The sequence below is a fragment of the Epinephelus moara genome, chromosome 11 (assembly GCF_006386435.1).
Source record: "Epinephelus moara isolate mb chromosome 11, YSFRI_EMoa_1.0, whole genome shotgun sequence".
Classification (NCBI taxonomy): domain Eukaryota; kingdom Metazoa; phylum Chordata; class Actinopteri; order Perciformes; family Serranidae; genus Epinephelus; species Epinephelus moara.
In genome coordinates this window covers 32,227,491-32,247,556 of record NC_065516.1, presented here as the reverse complement: position 1 = coordinate 32,247,556, position 20,066 = coordinate 32,227,491, and the positions used below count along the sequence as shown (strand labels likewise).

The 20,066-nt window shown below is 42.5% G+C and overlaps 1 protein-coding gene across 1 annotated transcript in view; it reads right to left on the bottom strand.

The window, feature by feature from the left end:
* Positions 1-20,066, bottom strand: part of sspo (SCO-spondin) — a 102,246-nt gene that overhangs the window by 31,548 nt on the left and 50,632 nt on the right. Inside the window, exons 91-111 of the mRNA XM_050056713.1 lie at positions 18,741-18,953; positions 16,804-16,971; positions 16,430-16,564; positions 15,578-15,815; positions 15,339-15,491; positions 15,163-15,209; positions 14,715-14,885; positions 14,402-14,578; positions 13,157-13,312; positions 12,786-12,910; positions 11,151-11,290; positions 10,804-10,850; positions 10,468-10,710; positions 6,138-6,299; positions 5,902-6,018; positions 5,057-5,195; positions 4,655-4,851; positions 4,346-4,516; positions 3,890-4,017; positions 3,641-3,795; positions 288-334 (exon numbers count right to left, since the gene is read on the bottom strand). Of these exons, the coding sequence (XP_049912670.1) occupies positions 288-334; positions 3,641-3,795; positions 3,890-4,017; positions 4,346-4,516; positions 4,655-4,851; positions 5,057-5,195; positions 5,902-6,018; positions 6,138-6,299; positions 10,468-10,710; positions 10,804-10,850; positions 11,151-11,290; positions 12,786-12,910; positions 13,157-13,312; positions 14,402-14,578; positions 14,715-14,885; positions 15,163-15,209; positions 15,339-15,491; positions 15,578-15,815; positions 16,430-16,564; positions 16,804-16,971; positions 18,741-18,953 (3,129 nt within the window). The remainder of the gene's footprint in view (positions 1-287; positions 335-3,640; positions 3,796-3,889; positions 4,018-4,345; positions 4,517-4,654; positions 4,852-5,056; positions 5,196-5,901; positions 6,019-6,137; positions 6,300-10,467; positions 10,711-10,803; positions 10,851-11,150; positions 11,291-12,785; positions 12,911-13,156; positions 13,313-14,401; positions 14,579-14,714; positions 14,886-15,162; positions 15,210-15,338; positions 15,492-15,577; positions 15,816-16,429; positions 16,565-16,803; positions 16,972-18,740; positions 18,954-20,066) is intronic.

Below are 20,066 nucleotides of genomic sequence, written 5' to 3'. Positions count from 1 at the left end.
ATCTTTCATCTTTCTCCCCTTGCTGGTTCAAGATCATATCGCGTGTTTACGAAACAAAACCCAGTAATGGCCTTTGTGGGCTATGATTGATGTGGCTGTCGCGCAGTTATTTGAGCCAACTGTTGCAGCAGCTGTTACTAACTATAGATAGGTTGACATATCTATCATGGGCCTGACAGTTCAACTAAAGATTGTTGTTGCTGGTGTTTCCAGTGCTAAAAGAGAGGGGCCTTATGAAGTGCAAGAAACGTGCTTGGCGAGGACAGCTGTGACAGAGCATCACTCACCATCACACCGCTCGGTGGTACAGTTGAACACTCCTCCTTGGCACACACTGGAGAGAGAAGAATCAGGTGAGTGAGATGATATGAGGGGAAAACAACAACAGTGATATTACAGAACACTTAGATATTAAAGCAATCATCATGTCACACAGCTAAGCCCATCGGAGTATAATAAATGAGCATCAAAACCAGTGTGAGGAAGTTGAGATGACTTACGACATGTCTGCTTCATACCAGACTATCTATTACAGCTCATATCATCGTACCAAGCTGGACTGTTGTTGACTGTATAGTTTGACTGAGACAATGAAATCAAACTCTGACGATGCTCCAAAACATTAACTCAGAGATGATATTATGCTACGTTTATCATGAATAAATCAGACCATGGTAAACCTGACAATGGTACCGCCTGAGCCAGTGTTTCTTGAAGACAAACAACACCTCCCAGAAACCTCTGTGCATGTGGCTGCAAAGACAGTTTGTTAGGTCTCTCCTTAGGTTGAGGGCTTTTGCTATTATAAGTGCGTAGGCAACTGGACTTGCTTGAGTTTCTTGAAGACGTTTCGCCTCTCATGCAAGAAGCTTCTTCAGTTCTTCCTAAATTGATTGGCAACATGTAGGTGAAGATTCTCAGTCATCCAAGTCATGGTAATCTTAAGTGCTATATCATAGGCAACTGGACTTGCTTGAGTTTCTTGAAGACGTTTCGCCTCGGCTTGTGGCGAACCGTCTTCAAGAAACTCAATCTTCCCTGACACCTTTCACTGGGACTTTTAGATATGCATGCATCACCCTGCTTTACAGGTGTTCTGAACCGTTAATCACATGTATGATGATTAGCCTACATTAAAGGTCGTCCTAATAAACTGCACTGTAAAGATGAACATCTTGAAATAACAATAATGGTTGTCTGATGAGAACGAAGGGAAGGGAAGACGCCTGGATACTTCACTGCAGACCTCCAGGTGTCATATCACTAGGGGTGTAACGGTACACAAAAATCTCGGTTCGGTATGTACCTCGGTACACAAGTCACGGTTCGTTTTTTTTCGGTACAGTAATGAAAAAAATAGACAACTATTAAATATCTTTTACTTATTGGTAACCTTATTAAAACATACCACCACAGCAGTTAACTCTTTTTACACAATTTTTGAATGAAACAAATATATATAAAATCCTGCTTTTTCACATTGTTTGAATGAAAATAGAAATATAAAAGTGAAAAATAAAATCCTGCTGTTTTTTTAACACATTTTTTGAATGAAAAATATAAATATACATTTCTGCTTTAACAGTTTTACTCAATTAAAATAAAAAGTATAGTGCAGCTGGTCAGCTTTAAAGCCTGCTCAGATTCAGTTTTACTAGGAACTTACTTAGCTTTCCCACTTTGTTAAAGTGCAGTAAACAAAACATGCTTATATCTAAAGTGCAGCTTAAACAATTTTACTCAACTCCAATGGCGTTGGTTATTTCTTTAGCGCGATGGTCAGGGAAACGCTCTTTCTTTTTAAATGACGACGATATTGTAGTTTGCACCAGATTGCTTTTTCTAGTCGCGCCGGTTAACGTTCAAACTCGGGTGGTGTCGCTTTAGATGCGTTAGCATGTTAGACGTGTTTCCAAGTACATACCCGACCGCTGTTCTGCAGTGTCGGCACACTGCTTTTGTCTTGTCCACTTGTTTATTTCCATCTTCGTATTTTACCCTGAAACCAAAGTTGGTTCCTCCCAAACGGAGGACTGTTTGCGGGTGGGTCTTCAGGTTCGTCAGGCTCACTTGCCATGTTGTCAAAATGCGAGAATGTGCTGCACAAAGTGAAAGCGGAGATTTACGGGACTCGGTCCTTCAGTCAATTATGTTCGTCGGGGAACTAGATATTTTGAATGGTTCGGCTCGCATAAACGGAATTAATATAAAATAAAATAAAATAAAATAATATCCTGCGCCCAATAATTCGGTACAGGGTCGTGCCGAACCGTCACCCATCTGATCGAGCTGTTAACTAACTGAAATGACACGCATGCCACTAAATCGACTGTCAGCAGACTCATATTTCACTGGCTGCACAATAAATGGAAACATACAGATAAATGTACACAATACAAAGTAGCTGGCCCGCGGTAACGTGTGGACATACACAAAGGAGCAAGTGATTGTGCAGAAATGTTTAAGTGTTGCTTGGCTGCAGTCCAGTTGCGGAAAAATTTGTGTTGGCAGTGCAAAATAAATCAATCAGTAAACTAAGAAATCATAACCTATTGTCACAGATTACTGTGAACTAATAAATTGCCCTTGTAGAACTATTGTATAATAGCGCTTGTAGAACTGCGGCCTCGTGCATACGACTGAATCACAGCAGAGCTGATGTTCAGGACCATAACACTCCCTCTCATGTGATCCTGCTTGATTATTAAAAATAACTCTAAATATCTGTTTCATGTGGACTTGCAATCGATGGATAAAGAAGCACAGCCACAGTTACAAACATGCCACAATGACATGGCATGGATGAAACATTAATACGCAGGAATCAATTTATTAAGAGGCAAAAGGACACATTTATGAGGACATGAAAACAGAGGCAATGCTGATGATAAACAACTTAAGCCACCTCAGTGTAAACATACAAATAAAAAATATAATTAAATCATCACAGTGCATTAGCTCCTCAGTGAAAGTCAAGTTCAAGTTCACTGACCACACACAGCCATCCATCACGACTCAGTATGGTGTTTAAAAATGCACGTTTACTTGTTGTGTTCACCTTTGCTGCCGCATATTTATGGAGTAGAGTTTAATATCAGTTTCTCCCACTACAATCGTTGTTTTTCAGCCCTTCAGGCACCCTCTGCAGCTTCTCTTAACAGGCAAAAAAAAATGTTCAAACAAATCTGACACTGCAAATCGCATGAACCTCAGCAAATCCAGTAGAAGGCATAGTCAACAATACTCATATCTAATCCTGTTCTCTGTGCTCTCCCATCTCAATGCATAAAGAATCAGAGGTGGACTCTGGGACCCTTAAGTCTGCATATAATGTGTCAGAGACTCTTTCAAATGTGGCCAAGAAATGGAGGACATGAACAGTTGCTTCAATGCAGTAAGTTGTGTAATTAATGGAAGTTAGGAATTAGTTGTCTTAGCCGCAGCCTGAAAAAACAAAAGCACTCTTGGTCTGTGTGAGGCTTGACTAGGTTTAGTCTGGCACTTAAGTCCCATAACGACCATTTAAAGCTACTGCAGCAGACCAGGTCCAGATTTAAAAAGTGCAGGACAGTCTGCCTGCTGTGGTTGAAATATGCTTAAAACAGTGAATGAATGGATGAAACCATGTGTAGTGTATTACCATGTGTTGCAGAGGTGCTGGATGGCCGTTCCAGGTGGCAGCAGAGCCTCTGTGATCTCTTCGCTGCTGATATTCCAGCTGTGGTAACCAGTCGGGAGGGACAGCGGCGAGCAGGGGCAGTCAGCGGGGGACACACAGGAGCCTTCGTGCAACACCTAGGAGGGAAACAGTGAGACTGGGAGGAATTAGATCTTAAAATTCTACCACAGCTATCCAACCACACATGTGCACACACACAGGTGTCCAGACCTGTCCAGGAGAGCAGGTGCACCCAGGGGTGCAGGGTCCAGGTAAACACTGAGTGTGTGGCCACAGGTCCTCACAGGTATGTGGACACGAACCTGAACAGTCACTAAACACCTGCCCGCTGGGACACTCTGCAACACACATAGATACATTAACATATATAGATGTACATTTTGTATAACATATATTTAAATACAAAGACATGTGCTTCTGTTTTTATTCTCTATGCACACTTAATCTGTGTCTTAGGAACAGATTGTCTCAGTCACATTAAAGGTCACACCTTTGACTACATAGCGCTAAAAATAAATTAACACAAAATACAGCTAATTAAAGTTCCTTTGAGTTGCTTGGCAACCACTTTATTTAGTAGAATTGAGGAATTATGTTGCATGGTAGAAATATAGAACCTAAATGTACACAGTTTACAAATTTTAAAGTTGTGTGTGTTGGTGTTACCAGGCAGGCAGCTGTTGGTGTTACAGACAGTGTGCTGTTCAAGTGGTCCAACACAGGCCATCCCACCAGGCTCAGGCTCCCTCAGGACCGTCTTGTTCCGCAAAGACACCCCGCCGCCACACGTGGCGCTACACTCACTCCAGGGTGACCACTCACTCAACAAACATCCCACTGGAGAGAGACAGAGGGAGGACACAGAAACATTCAGTAAGTTAAATGTGTTCCTTTAACACTCAGTTTAGTTGGTATGGTGTAAAACATTTTAGGACCTCCTCAGTTGTGCATGTGGGTACATGTTCCATGTCAAACCTGGACACGGTGGCAGACCACAGCTCTCTGTCTGCATGATGTCAGCACAGGAAGGGCCTCCCTCTGCGTCCTGACAAAGGCGTGTCCTTGTCATGTGGCCACGCCCACAGGAGACTGAGCAGGAGCTCCATGGGCTCCAGGGTTCATAAACCGGGCAGGGGAGCTGAGTGCACGCCAGAGTCCCATTTTCACACACACTGCAGAAAGAGGGGTGTTTGTAGAGGTGTGAGAGACAAACTGATCTCATGCTTAGAGGAAAAGAAAGACACCCTAGATACAAGTATAACAGACCAACAGGCTATAAAGTCTGCTCTTAATGTGAGACATCCTTTTTTACAAGCTCAAACTTGTAGCTTTGACTTCTCACATCTAAAAATAAACTTCACACAGAGCTGCTCTCACCAGGTGTTACAGTCCATGGAAAGCTCCTCTTTAGGGACGAACTCCAGCGTCCCGTTGCCAGATGGGATACCACAGCGACACTCTGTCACTGGTACACAGTGGCCGTCCTGCAGCAGCTGTCCCTGCGGACACCGGCAACCTGAGATAAAAGTAAAATGAAGAAAGGGAAATGTAAAAATACACAAACAGATATTCTGCTGGCCAGAAATAAAAGAATGTTGTACTGTAGGCCCCAACCACACAGAAAGTGTCTTTTTTCCCAATTGGATGCCACTAGCGGAAAAAAAAAAACCGTTTGCTGCGCCTTTTTATTGTTGCCAGGCAACCACAACCTCACCTCCTTATTCTAACCTTACTGCGTAATCAATCTACCGTTTATTTATATATCTTAGTTATTTGACAGTAATTAGTTGCTAGTTCCTGACATGTTGAGGCAGAGGGTACTGTCTGTAGCTCTGGTTGAGGTCGAGAGGCTGTCAGCAGATAAACAGAGATCTGTGTGGGTACATGAGACCCTAAAAAAGAGGCTGGATCATGGGGAGTACCACCAGTTGGTCCAGGAGCTTCTCCTCCGTGATGGACGTTTACAGGCATATTTTAGGATGACTCCGGGACAGTTTGACAACCTGCTGAACCGAATAGCTCTGGGTATCCAGCAACCGCTACCACCAGTTTCTCCTTCCGCTTTCCGTTTTTCCAACTCGAGGAGTCCAGAGCGCTCTGGCAAAAACGGCAGGAGCTTACAGCAATTAAAAACAATTACAAAAATGTGCCTCCAGCTGCTAAAACGCTTACTGTGTGATCAGGGCCTTAAGCTACTGCTCATGTAATAAGTCCAATATTACCAGGATGACAGGCTCCCTGGAGACACTGCACATGCTCCCATAAATCAGTGCAGCTGCGAGGACATTGATTGGCACAGCTCTCTTGGTAGGTCCGCCCCCTGTCCTCACAGCGCTCACCTGGGAAACAAGGAAAATCAATCATTCCCTCTTAAAATTCTCTTTCTGTTAACTTCTTTTGTGTTTATGTTGATTTATGTCTAAGTCCGCTGAGTTGTTTAAAAAAGGAGCAGTTGTACCTGGGCAGAGTCCTGTGTTGCAGCTCTGGCTCTGTGTCTGTTGGCTCTTACAGCGGGGTCCTGGAGGAGAGGCCAGGGGCCGTCTGAAGCGCTGCCTGACTCCACCGCTGCACGGCTCTGCACAGGCTGTCCAGGCGCTCCAGACACTCCACTGGCACAGATCTGGAAGGGTAGAATGATTATCATAACCACCATCAACTCTGTTCTCGTCCTAATTATAATGACCATAATTACCATGATGACTACTGTAATAGCTGTAATTGTAGTAATCATCATCCACGATAACGAAAGCATATTTACTGTTTATGGACTTATGTACAAGCATGGTTGCACTGGTGAGATGTCTGATTTGTATGTGTTGTTTTGTTGTATTTATTCACACCATAGTAAATAAAACATCTGTTCATCCTCACTGAGCGGTTTCACATATGCAGTCTAACTATGATGAAGTAAAGGATTTCAAATATCTGACGTGCAAAGGTCCATTAAGCATGGTAGTAATTCAGACATTCCCATTCGTATCCAAAGGGGACAGACCAGAGAAGGATGGGGCGATGACAGAGTTCAGGACGAATCATTCTTTGCACACACACGCCACCAAATCCAATCATCCTTACAATATGTATCCCCACAGACACATGGACATCTAACTCTTCCTTTCCTCAAATCCCTTTTCCATTTTCACTCCTTTGGGAAATAATGACAATATTGTAGTGGGGATGCTCAATGCCACTTTCACTGTGGGTACTGATTACAAGCGCCTAAACGACCTGCTGATGGTAACTATCAATCTGAACTGGCAGCGGGAAATTGACACCCAATACATTTTCACAGGACAATGTGGTACCACATTATAGATTTGTTTTCAAGAGATTCTAAGAAAATAATCTGTTTTTTCTCTTCTGTTTTAAATGCTCCTCAAATCATAGATTAACAGTTAAAATTATCCAATTGTACTGGAAAATGTATGTGACTTCATGCCACTTTCCCAATCTGCTATGAATCTTACTTCTGTAATTCTACATCTGAGTAAACAAAAAGAAACGGAGTTCCTCAAGGCACTATTCTCGGGCCTCCTCCGTGCAACCAACCTCTAAAACCATCCCCACAAGCTCAGATTGTGCATAACAAAACATCCTACTATAATTATGTCAACGACACACAAGTTAACATAACAATATCATCAAGTGACTATAAGAATATATCAAGAATTGAACTTCTTATGTCCCCGCAGGATTTAGAAAACCTGTCCATGGGTTATCCTTACCAGGCTCAACTACTGTAATGGTGTCTTTACATGTGTCTCTCAGTCAATCAAGCGGCTCCATCTCGTACAGAAATGCTGCTAAAGCTCTCACAAAGATTTAAGGTACACTCACACATGAGTGACATCAAGGCTGAATCCAAGAATCTGCAAACTTCCAGAGAGTCCGCTTGGGGTCACTGATTTGTCACTGAGTTTTTCCTTATCCACTGTGAGGGTCCAAAGGACAGAGGGATGTTGTATGTAAAGCCGTCTGAGGCAGTGATTTGTGATATTGGGCTTTATAAATAAAACTGATTGATTGATTGATTTTTCAAAAGCCAACTAAAAAAATGAAAGTTATGTTTACGTAAAATAGTCACTGTACCCTATTGAAACAATACTTGATTTGTGTAAGACAGAAATAATATTCAACAACATGATGATACATAAATATGTAGAAATAAAAATTAGAGGGGAAATCAAATTGCATTGTATTATTGCAGCCTTCCCTACAGGTTGCTCAGAGTAATGCCAAATATTTACGCTAGAAAAGTGGCAGAACAACAACAAAAGAAGATCTTCTGATGTAACTAATAGGCCAACCCGATTTATTTAATCATAGCTCAGTCCTTATTTCCAAGCATCTCTATATTTGAATGTCTACAGTCTACATGTTATACGTTCACTCCTAAAACAACCCTAAGCATGGCATTTATATCTCATTATCTGCACGGACAGATGAGCGGTCAGGATAGGACAGTTACAATGTATGTCATCGTCGCTCGAACGTTTCCTTGGCAACGACTAAAACAGTCTCGAGGGCTGTTTATCAGCGGCTCGTGGCTGCTTCACGACGCTAGCTGCTAGCGTTAGCATCAGAGGCTGTGTTAGCTCGGACCTCCGTGTTCGCTGCTAAATGCTTCGCGTTTACGTTTCAGGCTTGAAGTTCTCAGACGATACGAAAATTATTTACCGAAGAAATTGCAGTGAACGGTGTTCCTGTCAAAAGTTCGCTGCGGGTGTTTTTTAAATGTAAACGTACCATTCACGGGGCCGAGCAGCGTCATCTCGTCTGCCTCCATTTTGAGACAAAGCCACTGTGGCATTTAATGATGCACCGGGTCAAAGGGCACCACGGCACGCGACTAATCAGCGTAAATTTTTTAAAGATTTTATTTGTTCTGTGATTAATTTATCGAAATTATTTATTTTGTAGGGCCATGGTACCAAAACCATCACATTTAACGGTTTTGGAAAACGTAAAATGTACCAATAACATTGTATTTAACATACTTGGAAAATGTACCAGTGACAACATATTTAACGGTATTTGAAAATGGAAATTGTACCAATAACATAATATTTAACGGTATTGGTAAATTTACTTACAACATCATGTTTAACTGTAGAGGAAAATGCACCAATAACATCACATTTAATGGTATTAGAAAACAGAAAATGTACCAATAACATCATATTTAAAAGTATTGGAAAATGTACCAGTGACAACAATCATATTTAAAAGTATTGGAAAATGTACCAGTGACAACATATTTAACGCTGTTGGAAAATGTACCTGTGATGACATCTTTAACACTATTGGAAAATGTACCAATAACATCAAATTTAAGGATATTGGAAAATGTACCAGTAACATATTTCACAGTACTGAAAAAAGGAATATGTACCAATAACATCACATTTAACGGTATTAGAAAATAGAAAAAGTAAAAACAACATCATATTTAAAGGTATTGCAAAATGTACCTGTGATGACATCTTTAACGCTATTGGAAAATGTACCAATAACATATTTAACGGTAATTGGAAAAAGGAATATGTACCAATAACATCAAATTTAACGGTATTAGAAAATAGAAAATGTACCAATAACATCATATTTAAAGGTATTGCAAAATGTACCTGTGATGACATCTTTAACACTATTGGAAAATGTACCAATAACATCATATTTAATGCTACTGGAAAATGTACCAATAACATCATATTTCACAGTCTTTATTAGCAGGTAAGCTGACATTAGTTTGTAAGCTAGTGTAAATGTAATCGCCAGAGGTAAAACGGTAACTTTAGACTATAAACGAACTACACTAAGGGAGGGAACTGGAATTGCAAAATGCTGACTAATTCCCACATTTTAGGACTCATTCCTGACCACTGTATTCTGCCTCAGCAGGTCATTCACCCTCATTTAGTTGAATCCATCAGTCCAGAGGCAGTGGCCTCTTGCCTGTCACATAATAATCAGTTTTTACTCAATAGTTTAAAATACATCTCTGATATGAACCAACATCTCTGGTCTTCTGAGACAGGTGTACTTACTATTCCCAGGGTCAAAACTAAACATGGAAAAGCAGCATTTTTAAGCACCTAATACCTGGAACAAACTCATAAAACTGTATGTTTGCACGAACTCTGTTAGTGAATGACAGGCTTTTTAATATGTCTGTTTTCAACTGCTTTTTATTGAATCGTATTCTGACCTATTTATTCATATCTCCCACTGGAGTGTAACTGCACTGTATTTTATTTTTTCCCTTTTTATGTTTTATTCAATTTAAGCCTATGAATTCTTTATAGACGTGTTTTTATGTCGGCTTGTGCCTCTTACACAACTTGTCTTAATGCTTTTTATGTAAAGCACTTTGATTTTCCTGGTTGTTGAAAGGTGCTGTACAAATACATTTGCCTTGCATTGTATTTTACCCGTACTTCGGCATGACAGCATTCCCTTCTCCTCTGAAAAGAGAGCCATGCTGGAGTCATTTCATCATCACACTCTCTGACCTGATCTGTGATTCATTTTTTTTATGGTGCCATGCTTGTCGAGCTCTCACTGGTTCACTGCGTTGTCTACATACAATCTTTTGATGGAAAATATCAAATATGGTGAGGGGAACTCGGGTGGAGCAAAACTATCCCATTCATTACTTTCACTCACTTTGGAGTAAGAGGAGCAACTGGAGCTTGACAAAGGACAGACTGAGGAATTGACTGCATTTCTGGACTGAGATAAAGGACTCACTCAACCTTTTTTTTGTCTTCCTGGACAGACACAATTACCTCTGCAGACGTTAGCATCCGGGCAGAGCCTCTCCTCTAGCAGTGGTCCTGGACATTGGCTCTCCTCTTCCTCCCTTGAGACTGGAAGACCAGAATCCAGGTCCAAACAAGCCCGGAAACGCCTCTGGATTGAGACCATTTTACTGCCACCGATAACTCCTGCATGGGAGTCGCTGTGCTGCAGGGAGGAGGAGGGCACACAGGGGGAACAGGGAGTCCACTCTGACCACTCACTGAGGATGACTAAAAGAAGATAAGGAAAAAGAGGAGTAACAGGATGATGGGATTATTCAACCATGAGCTCCTACCATTACTCTCTTTACTCAGCTTTCTCACCTTCACACTCTCTCATGTCACACTGCAAAGTTCCGTCATGGCAAAGGCTGCAGCAGAGAAACAGGTCACAATAACAATATGTCAGCAGTCAGGCCATGAAAAGTTGCAGCACTGAGGCACAAATAGTCACGGCAGTAGGCCCTAAAAAAGTCCATACTGAAATTTCTTCTGTGTCAGTGCAGAGCTTGGCACTGCAGCAACACAATCAATACACAGTTGCTATCACTTATTTACAAATGTTTCTCAAACTTTCTGTCTTGTAGAAGTTTAAAAATAAAACAGAAATAAACAGAAAACATCAGGCCCTCTGCCATGGCTTCATATGTTTTTAACAGCCAGGGTCTGACCAGGTACTGCAGCCTATGGTGACCGTGGCTCCCTGAGGGACAGATACAGGTGTGGGTGGCCGTCCTGAAGTGTGGTGCTGCAGGTGGACGCAGCCACACTCCTCTGGAGGAACACAGCTACCGTTCTGCTGCAGCAGACCCTAGAAGGGAAAACACAGAATTAAAAAAAATATATATGTTTATAGAGATGTTAACTGATGTTACACGAGGCAAATCAGTCTTATTGGAAAACATTTAATGCGATTATGTTGCAGCTACAGGCAGCAATAATCAAACTTTTTCCAATAACAGTGTGTCAAATGTGATAATGTGAAAGGGCTTGCTCATAGTGATGACCCAACAGACGATCTGTAGCTCCCCTCTGTTTTATGGAGCTTTACAGTGAGTTTCAGCTCATTGTTTATCTCTCCGGCTGCAACTTTACTGTTTTGGTTCAGCCTCACTGCTCTCACAGTGCTGTTTTTGGTCCCAGAAGACAGCTGTTCAGCTTGACTGAATACTCTAAAAACCCACTGTACACTACCCGCTTAGGCCCGAACTGCAGACAGACACAGTCAACAACTAGCTGGTGAACTTAGTGGAGCATTTAGCAGCTAAAGAGGCAGATATTTCCCTCAGGAGTTGGTAGAGACCAAAGAGGGAGCTAGAACAGAGAGAGAATATGGTACTGACATTCATCAGAAGGACACGAATGTTTGCTATGTCAACTCAAAAGGTGGTGATGATATGTCAGTGTTGTGGTGTTGTGCCCCCAAGTGGCCAGAAAAACATTACAGCAAGTGAACGACGTGCTGTAAAAGTAATTCATGTTTGTTGAATGAATTATGGTAACTGGCGTGTAACATCACTGGAGATCTGCTTTCTGTTCCATATTTCATTATCTCCCCTCGCTGCTGCTGTATGGGCGTATCATCAGTCTATCAGAGAGGATTTTTGCAATAAATCAAAGCTTGAGGCTCCCAAACTGGGCCAAACAACATCACTAAATTGTCATCACTGTCATCACACACCGAAGTGATGTATTAACAGCAATATGTAGCACAGCATATTTCACGTTCTAAATTCATGTCAGTATATTTTTGCCCTGGATTCACACAGAAACATACGCACAAAGTCTAGCAAATTTTATATGCAGATGGCAAAAGGAGCAGTCTGAATATTACTGATCGCTCTCTTTTACATCATGTGTATTCAGATTTAATATAATGTGATATGAAATGTGCACTGCAAGGTGTGTAAGCCACTGCGACACATGAAACATATCACAAATATCAGTTCGTTTTGCATCATCAACTAAAACTGTCTGACTCACATTTGCTCTCAATTATTTGCAATTAGTGATGGCCAAACGAAGCTTCATGAAGCGTTTTCTTTATTTTATGAGCCCACTAGATGGCGTTTTTTGTTCAACAGAAGGTTGAGAGCACACTGAATTACCATTCTTTGAGCCTCTCTCTCCATGAGCCATCTAGATGGCCTAGAAAATGAAGAAAATGCTTAATGAAGCTTCATTTGGCCATCACTACTTGCAATCAGGACGGTGCCTTTACCTTTACAGTAAAAGATTAATCTCACCTTCAATGCTAATTGTCAGAAACCACAAAGACAAGGTACAAGGGCGAATGAAAAACTCACCTGTGGGCAGTAGCATCCCGGTGTACACTCTCTGACACCTAAGCACAGATCTCCACGGCCCTGGAGAGCGCACTGCTTCTCACAAGGCGCCCCACATGCTGAGTACACAAATGGGGCTTCACAATCTATAAATATGAGAAAAAACATGAAGTAGATCACGAACAGTATCAACATGAATAAAATCAATTTCTCACACACACTCAATTATATGCATGGGCTCGGAAAAAGGGGTGCTTGATTCCCTGTGTGACCATTTGGAGGCAAAGCTCCATGAAATAAAACATTCAAGTGCATCTTGAGCACAATAACAGTGAGACAAACAGGCCTCTTTATGCGCTCACATGCATTTTCTTCCATGGTTGTTAACTCACCATCACACTGACTGAGACTGCACATCCTGCTCTGTGTCTCAACAGGAGTGCACTGTTGCCCCCTAGTGGCTGGAGAGAGAGCTACACGGTAGCGCTGCTGCCTCTGAGACTCACAGGAGCACTGAGACCAAACACTCCACTCCGACATGGGACAGCCTGCGGAGGAAAAACAAATCAACCAATCTGGTGCTGCACACAGGTTTAAACAAACCCGTTAGGTTCTGTGGAGCAGCCTGTACTCATGTGACCCAGAGTCGGGCCTGATGAGTCTACTGCTAAGTTAATCAGATCTATTTATACACCCATCATTAGGTTATCCTCTTTTACAATCAATAAGACGCCGTGTTACTGGCATCAGCTGCCACGGTGACGTTAAGCAGAGAGAAAAATTCAATTAGCAACCATCCTGATCTGACACTAACAGCGACAAATAGCACAATAATATCAAATCAATCATTTTATTAATCAACTGCCCAATTTAGCCGAGGACAGTGATGGAAAATACATCTTATTAATTGGATTATTGAATGGCAAACCAATTAAGTTAACACAATAAATACATATATAATAAGTGAGCATATACAAGAAAGGATTATGCACCTGTCATATTAAAGAACATTACATTTATTGTTATTGAGGTAAATGTGAGAATGTACTGCAATCTAATTTTAGTCCAGCCTCGGAATAAACACCACACGATCTTTCTTGCCAACATTTAAATATATTAATAATAATAATGTAAATTTGCTGTCTGCGACACACACTGCTCTTTTTAATGAATGTCTCATTGTATTGCCTCAAGACAAAAAGGCAAACACACACTAAACAGATGCTTCCAAACATATTATTAAAGTACAGTAAGTACAATTATCAGCAGTCTGTTTGCATCAGGTCAGTAATGAGCATGTGACCGAGAGGGTCTAAATACAGACTTCACCTGATTCAACCCAGACATGGATCAAACCAGGTCGAGCTCATTATTTTCGTCAACATGTACATATTAAATTATTCAGAATATGTGAATATGTGAACACAACACTGAGGTGTGTGCGCCGCTTTACAAAGGCATAGGTATGGACAGCAAACGATACAACATTCAATTTACAAATAGAAATCTGTTAATCTAATTATCATGTTTTTTATCCACAGAAATATTTAATATCATCAGACCACAAACAGGACCTTGTTTCATTGTAGCGCAGCACACACTCTGACCACAACCCAAAGCAGCATCCGTCTCCGTACCTGGACAGGGCTGCTTGTAACACAGCTGGGTCTCCTCTCTGTTCCTCTCAGCCTCAACCTCAGCGGGACACGCTGCATCTCCTCCCTCCTCACACACACACACCCTGCGCCGTGACACAGAACCTGCGCCACAGCTCCGGGAACATGGTGACCATGGTGACCAGGGGCAAAGGTCATCTGTAGACAAGTAGGTCAATATGACGAGGGCAACTGTGAGCTGTATTTAATTACTTCACAATCCAGTTTTTTCCTCCGAGATTACACACACAGTTTGTTGAAGGTATGAATATAGCTGTGGCATTTCTGTACACACCCAGACATGGAGGAGCGTGACAGTCCTGTGTTTCTCTGTCCGGCCCGCTGCAGTGAGACCCGTTGTTACGTGGAGGCGGGTTGATGCAGGCGCGGGTTTGAACCTGTGTGCCCCGACCACAGGTCACTGAGCAGTCAGACCACACTGACCATGGCGTCCAACCTCCGTCCACTGGAAACACACACAGGAGTTGGCCTTTTGACACTCACTGTATCTTTGAAGGCAACTTAGCAGCATGTCAGTCAACTTTTTAAGAACGAGGCAACAATGTCACATAATGTGAGATTCTCTCCTGTCAAATGGAAATGTGGATATTCTCTTTCAAAAGTTAGCTAGTAATGCAAGCTGAATGTTAAGTCGAACACGTCTGCAACAGTGTCCATGCTCTTCTACCACATTCACCCTGCTTCATCTACTCTTTGTCTTTAAAATAACTGCAGCGACCCACCTCTGCAGTCAATGTCTTGGCAGTAATCTCCCTCTGGGGTGCACGTGCTGGGAGGCAAAACAAATGAGTGTTTGAAACACAAAGCAGAATCCTTAAAATTCTCATTTTCTGTTTGCTGCAAACTCTTCATCAGCATAATATACTTTTCCCTCTGTGTTTGTGTGCATCCATCTCACCATTGTTTACACTCCCCCTGCAGCCAGGTGTCCCCCACTCTCAGCTCCTGGTTGTCATGGAGACAGAGAGGTGGGCAGGGTCCTGGGTCGCAGGGTTTATGCTGGACTTCTTCGAACTGGCAGTCTGCTCCTTCGGTCTCTGGGATCAGGGACCTGACACACAACAGAGACACAGTTTATTTCTCTTTATGAGGAAATACATTCCTCTGAGAGATACCTTAAATGAATCTTCTCCTCACCTGTATCTGGTTCTCTGGCCCTGCCCACAGGAAACGCTGCATGACGCCCAACTGGACCAGGAGCTCCAAATGCAGGTGGCCTGGCAGCTGTGATTGGTGCAGAGGAGCTGTCCATCGGAGCAGCTGCAGTTGTTACAGTCCACCTGATGCCAGCTGCCGGCCGCCCAAATCTGTCCCAAGGAGTCCACGCAGTCACACTGCCACAGCTGCACACACACCCCGTCCTGCTGCAACTGGCCTGGACACACACATTAGTTATTTAAAACATGCACGATGTTAATGAACAGACATATGCGTTGTGTTAGACGCCATTATTCCACTGCAGCAGCTGTTTAAGGGCCTTAGCGACCTCTGAAATACGTGAAATTAAAAATGCTATGTGCACTTTAAAAATGATGGGCTCATTAGCCACAAAAATTGTGAAGAATTTTGATGATTAATATGTTTTGGTAGGAAAAAAATCCAATCTGGGGACAGTCAGGATTTTAGAAACACTGAGGTCATGATTCCAACATCCCAGAAATGCAAACCTTCTTCCAACCTAACAGAATTTTGACAAGAAACTCTTTAAATTACATGTTAGATAGTGTTGTAATTTAGGTGAACTGTCCCTTTACAAGGTTTATTTGAACTGTGGGTTAACAGCGCCCAGGCTCATTCAGATACAGCTTGTGCACACGCACACACACACACTATATGGTGCTTATCTTTTGAATACCAGCAGGCACCGAACCTTTAGGGAAGAATCAGTCAGATATGCAGACAAACACACACACACACACACACACACACACACACACACACACACACACACACGCTTATCTGTTAGTAAAATGATAGCAGCTTCAGTGCCTTTAGGGCAGCGACAGCCGGGCTGACATTCGGTGTTGCCCTGGCACTCTATGCCCTGCTGGAGGTCTGCGCAGCGCTGTGGACACTGGTTGGCACACGACACGAACTCCTGGCCCGCCGGGCAGCCTTTCTCATCTGACAATACACAAACAGAAGGTCATGAATTTTCCCATGATGCTGCAGGCATTTTCCTCGCACAACGTGCCTCACCAAGAATGCTGATCACAGGCTGTGCTGACTTTTTGAACACAAAGACTTACCTAGAAAAACAGCCACGTGCTGAATAAATGAGTAAATTTCTCTCTGTCCTCTGGGTCATAGCAATCTAAACTCAACGAGTGCGTGTGTGTGTGAACATGTTGGGTCTGTCTCACCGCAGGGTTTGGTGTTGCAGGGTTTGACCTGGTTCTTCTCTCCTTGGCACTTCTTCCCCCCGTTCTTGGGCGGAGGACTGGAGCAGGAGCGAGTGCGTATGGAGCGCCCGCCACCACAGCGCTTATCACAGCGGGACCAGGGACTCCAGCGAGACCAGCCTCCGTCCACTACAACATCAATACACAAACAGACATGAACATAAAGCACGGAATCAAAATACACTACATGTGTTTTATCATGTTTTATACTATTCTACAAACCACATAGACTTTATACTAAACAGGAATTCTTTTATTCCATTTTTAAAGCAAGAATTCGGGTCTAAAGGGTACGTTTATCCAAACCTTTACACAGCATGGATCCCCAGACCCACAGGGGGCAGAAGGCTCCAGGTTCACCTTGTGGCAACTGCTCTGTAGTCATTTCATTAATAGGTGATTATGGACCTGTAGAACGTCTGTGTCACTGTATCGAGTAAATCAGTGATTGGATGCACCAAATTTTTCTTCATTTCAAAAGAGATAAGACCAACATAATAATTGTCAGCTCTCACCTCAAATTCCTCTCTCTTATGACTAAGAGTCACACAAGAAACCTTGGTGTCATCCTGGACTCAGATTGAAATTGCCACAGCCACGTCAAATCCCTAACATCATCTGCCTGCTACCATTTAAAAAACATTGCTAGAGTCAGAGGAATAATGTCAAAGCAGGACCTTGAGAGGATCACCCATGCCTTTATTTCCTGTAGGCCTATCAAAACAGGCTGTTCAGCAACTTCGGGTTATTCAGAATGCTGCTGCTAAGGGCCAAAGAAAAACTAGGAAATATGACCACATTACCCCAGTTCTAAAATCCTTACATGATGCAGCACGAACCTGGAATAACCTCCCAGATGTTTGGCAGCCCCGACTCTGAATACTTTTAAGTGAAAGCTAAAAACATTCCTTTTTTACACTGCCTACTCCACCCTGTAATGACTTTGCCCCTAAAGCACTTTGAACTGCCCTGCTGTATGAAATGTGCGATATAGATAGAGCTGCCTTGCCTTAATTATAAATTAGTTCACTAAAGCACAATATAAACTGAACTAATAGGGACGGACACAGCAGCATTACCTAATTTCGAGGGCCAGTCTTATCAGGGATCCAAAATCTAATAGATTGGTTCAGGTATGGATCCTAAAATCCAGGAAATTAGTGAGTATATTTGAACTAACTAGACGCCTGAAATAAGGTCTGTAGTTACTCGTCTGTAGTTAATAGAAACTAAGATATTTTCATGTTTTGTTCTACAACATGAAATACATCAGTGACAACCCCACTCATGATTTTTGAGGCTTTGCAATGTCTTAAAAATGGTGGTTACTAACAAGAGGTTAATTAAGACTGTAGAGGTTGCTGGGGACATTAAACGCCATCACACCAAACACCGTCCTCGCGCCCTCATTCTGGTGGTGACACTGAAGACGTGATCATTGTGTGATTGCATTTATGCTTCAAAACTCCTAAAAGTGGTGGCCATTTGTTGAGATTATCTTGCTGAACAAAAGGTGCAACCTTTTTGTGGAGGGAACTGGGGCAACGCTAATTTCCTGGTTGACCTACATAAAGGTATCACCCCTGCACCACTCTATTTTAAGGTCTTTATTATTTATAGTGTAGATGGTGCACTTTCATCAGTAAACGTGTGCTTAATCAAGTTCTGACAAACTGATTACTAATTACCACTAAAACAAGAAACAATGTACAGTGTGTGGGAGAATTTTGAGGGTGAGGGGTCACTAGGGGCCCGCAGCTAATTTCTGCCCAAGCGGCAACCTCCAGGGCCGAGACATGAAGCCAACACAGAAATGCACTTGAAAATCCCAAAACCTACCAGTTACGCTCAAAACAAGATGTACAGTCAAAGACATACATTTGCAGATTGACTCTGACCTCTGCAGGGCTTGATGTTACAGAAGCGATGCTCCAGGTTTCCTCCCAAGATGTCTGCACACCACGAGCCGTTGGTGCGGGGACTGAGGAAGGTTCGGATCCTCTGCTGCTGACCCACTCCGCAGGACCGCGAACAGGAGCTCCATTCCCCCCAGTCTGTCCACGAGCAGTTCCTCCGTGCACAGTCTGGCCCCACACATACATCGCCTCCATCTGGGGACGTATTGCAGAAGACACAAGACCGCTCCTTATGGTAAATTAATATCTGTGTAGCTTCGTCTAATTATTGTGATGCTTTGGTTTAAGTGCTGGTATCTCATCTTTGTTCTTACAGCTCTTGTTGCAGTTTACTATAATTACAGTAAAACATCTGTTCACTGGATTTACAGTAAAGTTGTAATATCTATTTGTTAAAGTGAAAACTGTAATGCAGTCACATTACATGAGCAATTTATTGAGTTTAAATGTCAGTTTTAGTTATAATATTTATTTGTATAGCACTTATCTAAACAAAGTTACAAAGTGCTTCACTAAGTGCAAAGAAATTAGACAACAAGCAATGATTTCAAACAGGCAATGTGTTCGACAGCCTCATCTCCTCAGGCAGAGGGTTCATCCAGATATCCCCCCTCGACTCCTCTATCCTCGATCACTTGACCTGGAAATCGGTTGAGACTCGCCATCTTGTAGGACGTCTCAATTCCTTAATGCGCTAGGAGGAGTCGAGGAGAGAGGAGGCTTTCAGAGGGGAGGGAAGCAAGGATACACGAGTGCAGCCTTCGCGGAAGTCTTTTACCAACCGACACACCCCCCGGATTGGATATCAGTTATTGTTTGGACAGCACAGCGCTGCAGCTGATCGGACTAATCTGATAGATCACAACATCACTGGAGTTTCATACAGAGTGAAGACAGATAAGAGATTAAACTCAAATGTATCACTCCCAAGTTTTATTACCTCTGCCAAGGAGGTTATGTTTTCCCCGGCGTTGGTCTGTCTGTCTGTCTGTCTGTTTGTTTGTTTGTTTGTTTGTTTGTCTGCAAAATAACTCAAAAAGTTATGAACGGATTTTGATGAAATTACTGTGTATTCACCACGTTTTAGAATAGACTCATTCCATGACCAGACGTGCGCCTCCGGTTGGCAGTGGCGAGTAGGCCTACTTGGGCTCGTCAGGAATACATAAAGTCTACCGTCTGACTGAATGGGGGTTTTCCTGACTCAGTGACCCCGTATGTACAAGACGCTGCTGTTGATTAAAACTGCCTCCCAACTTGATGTTTTGGTCATGCACATGCTTAAACAAAATAGCGGCTAACGTTAGC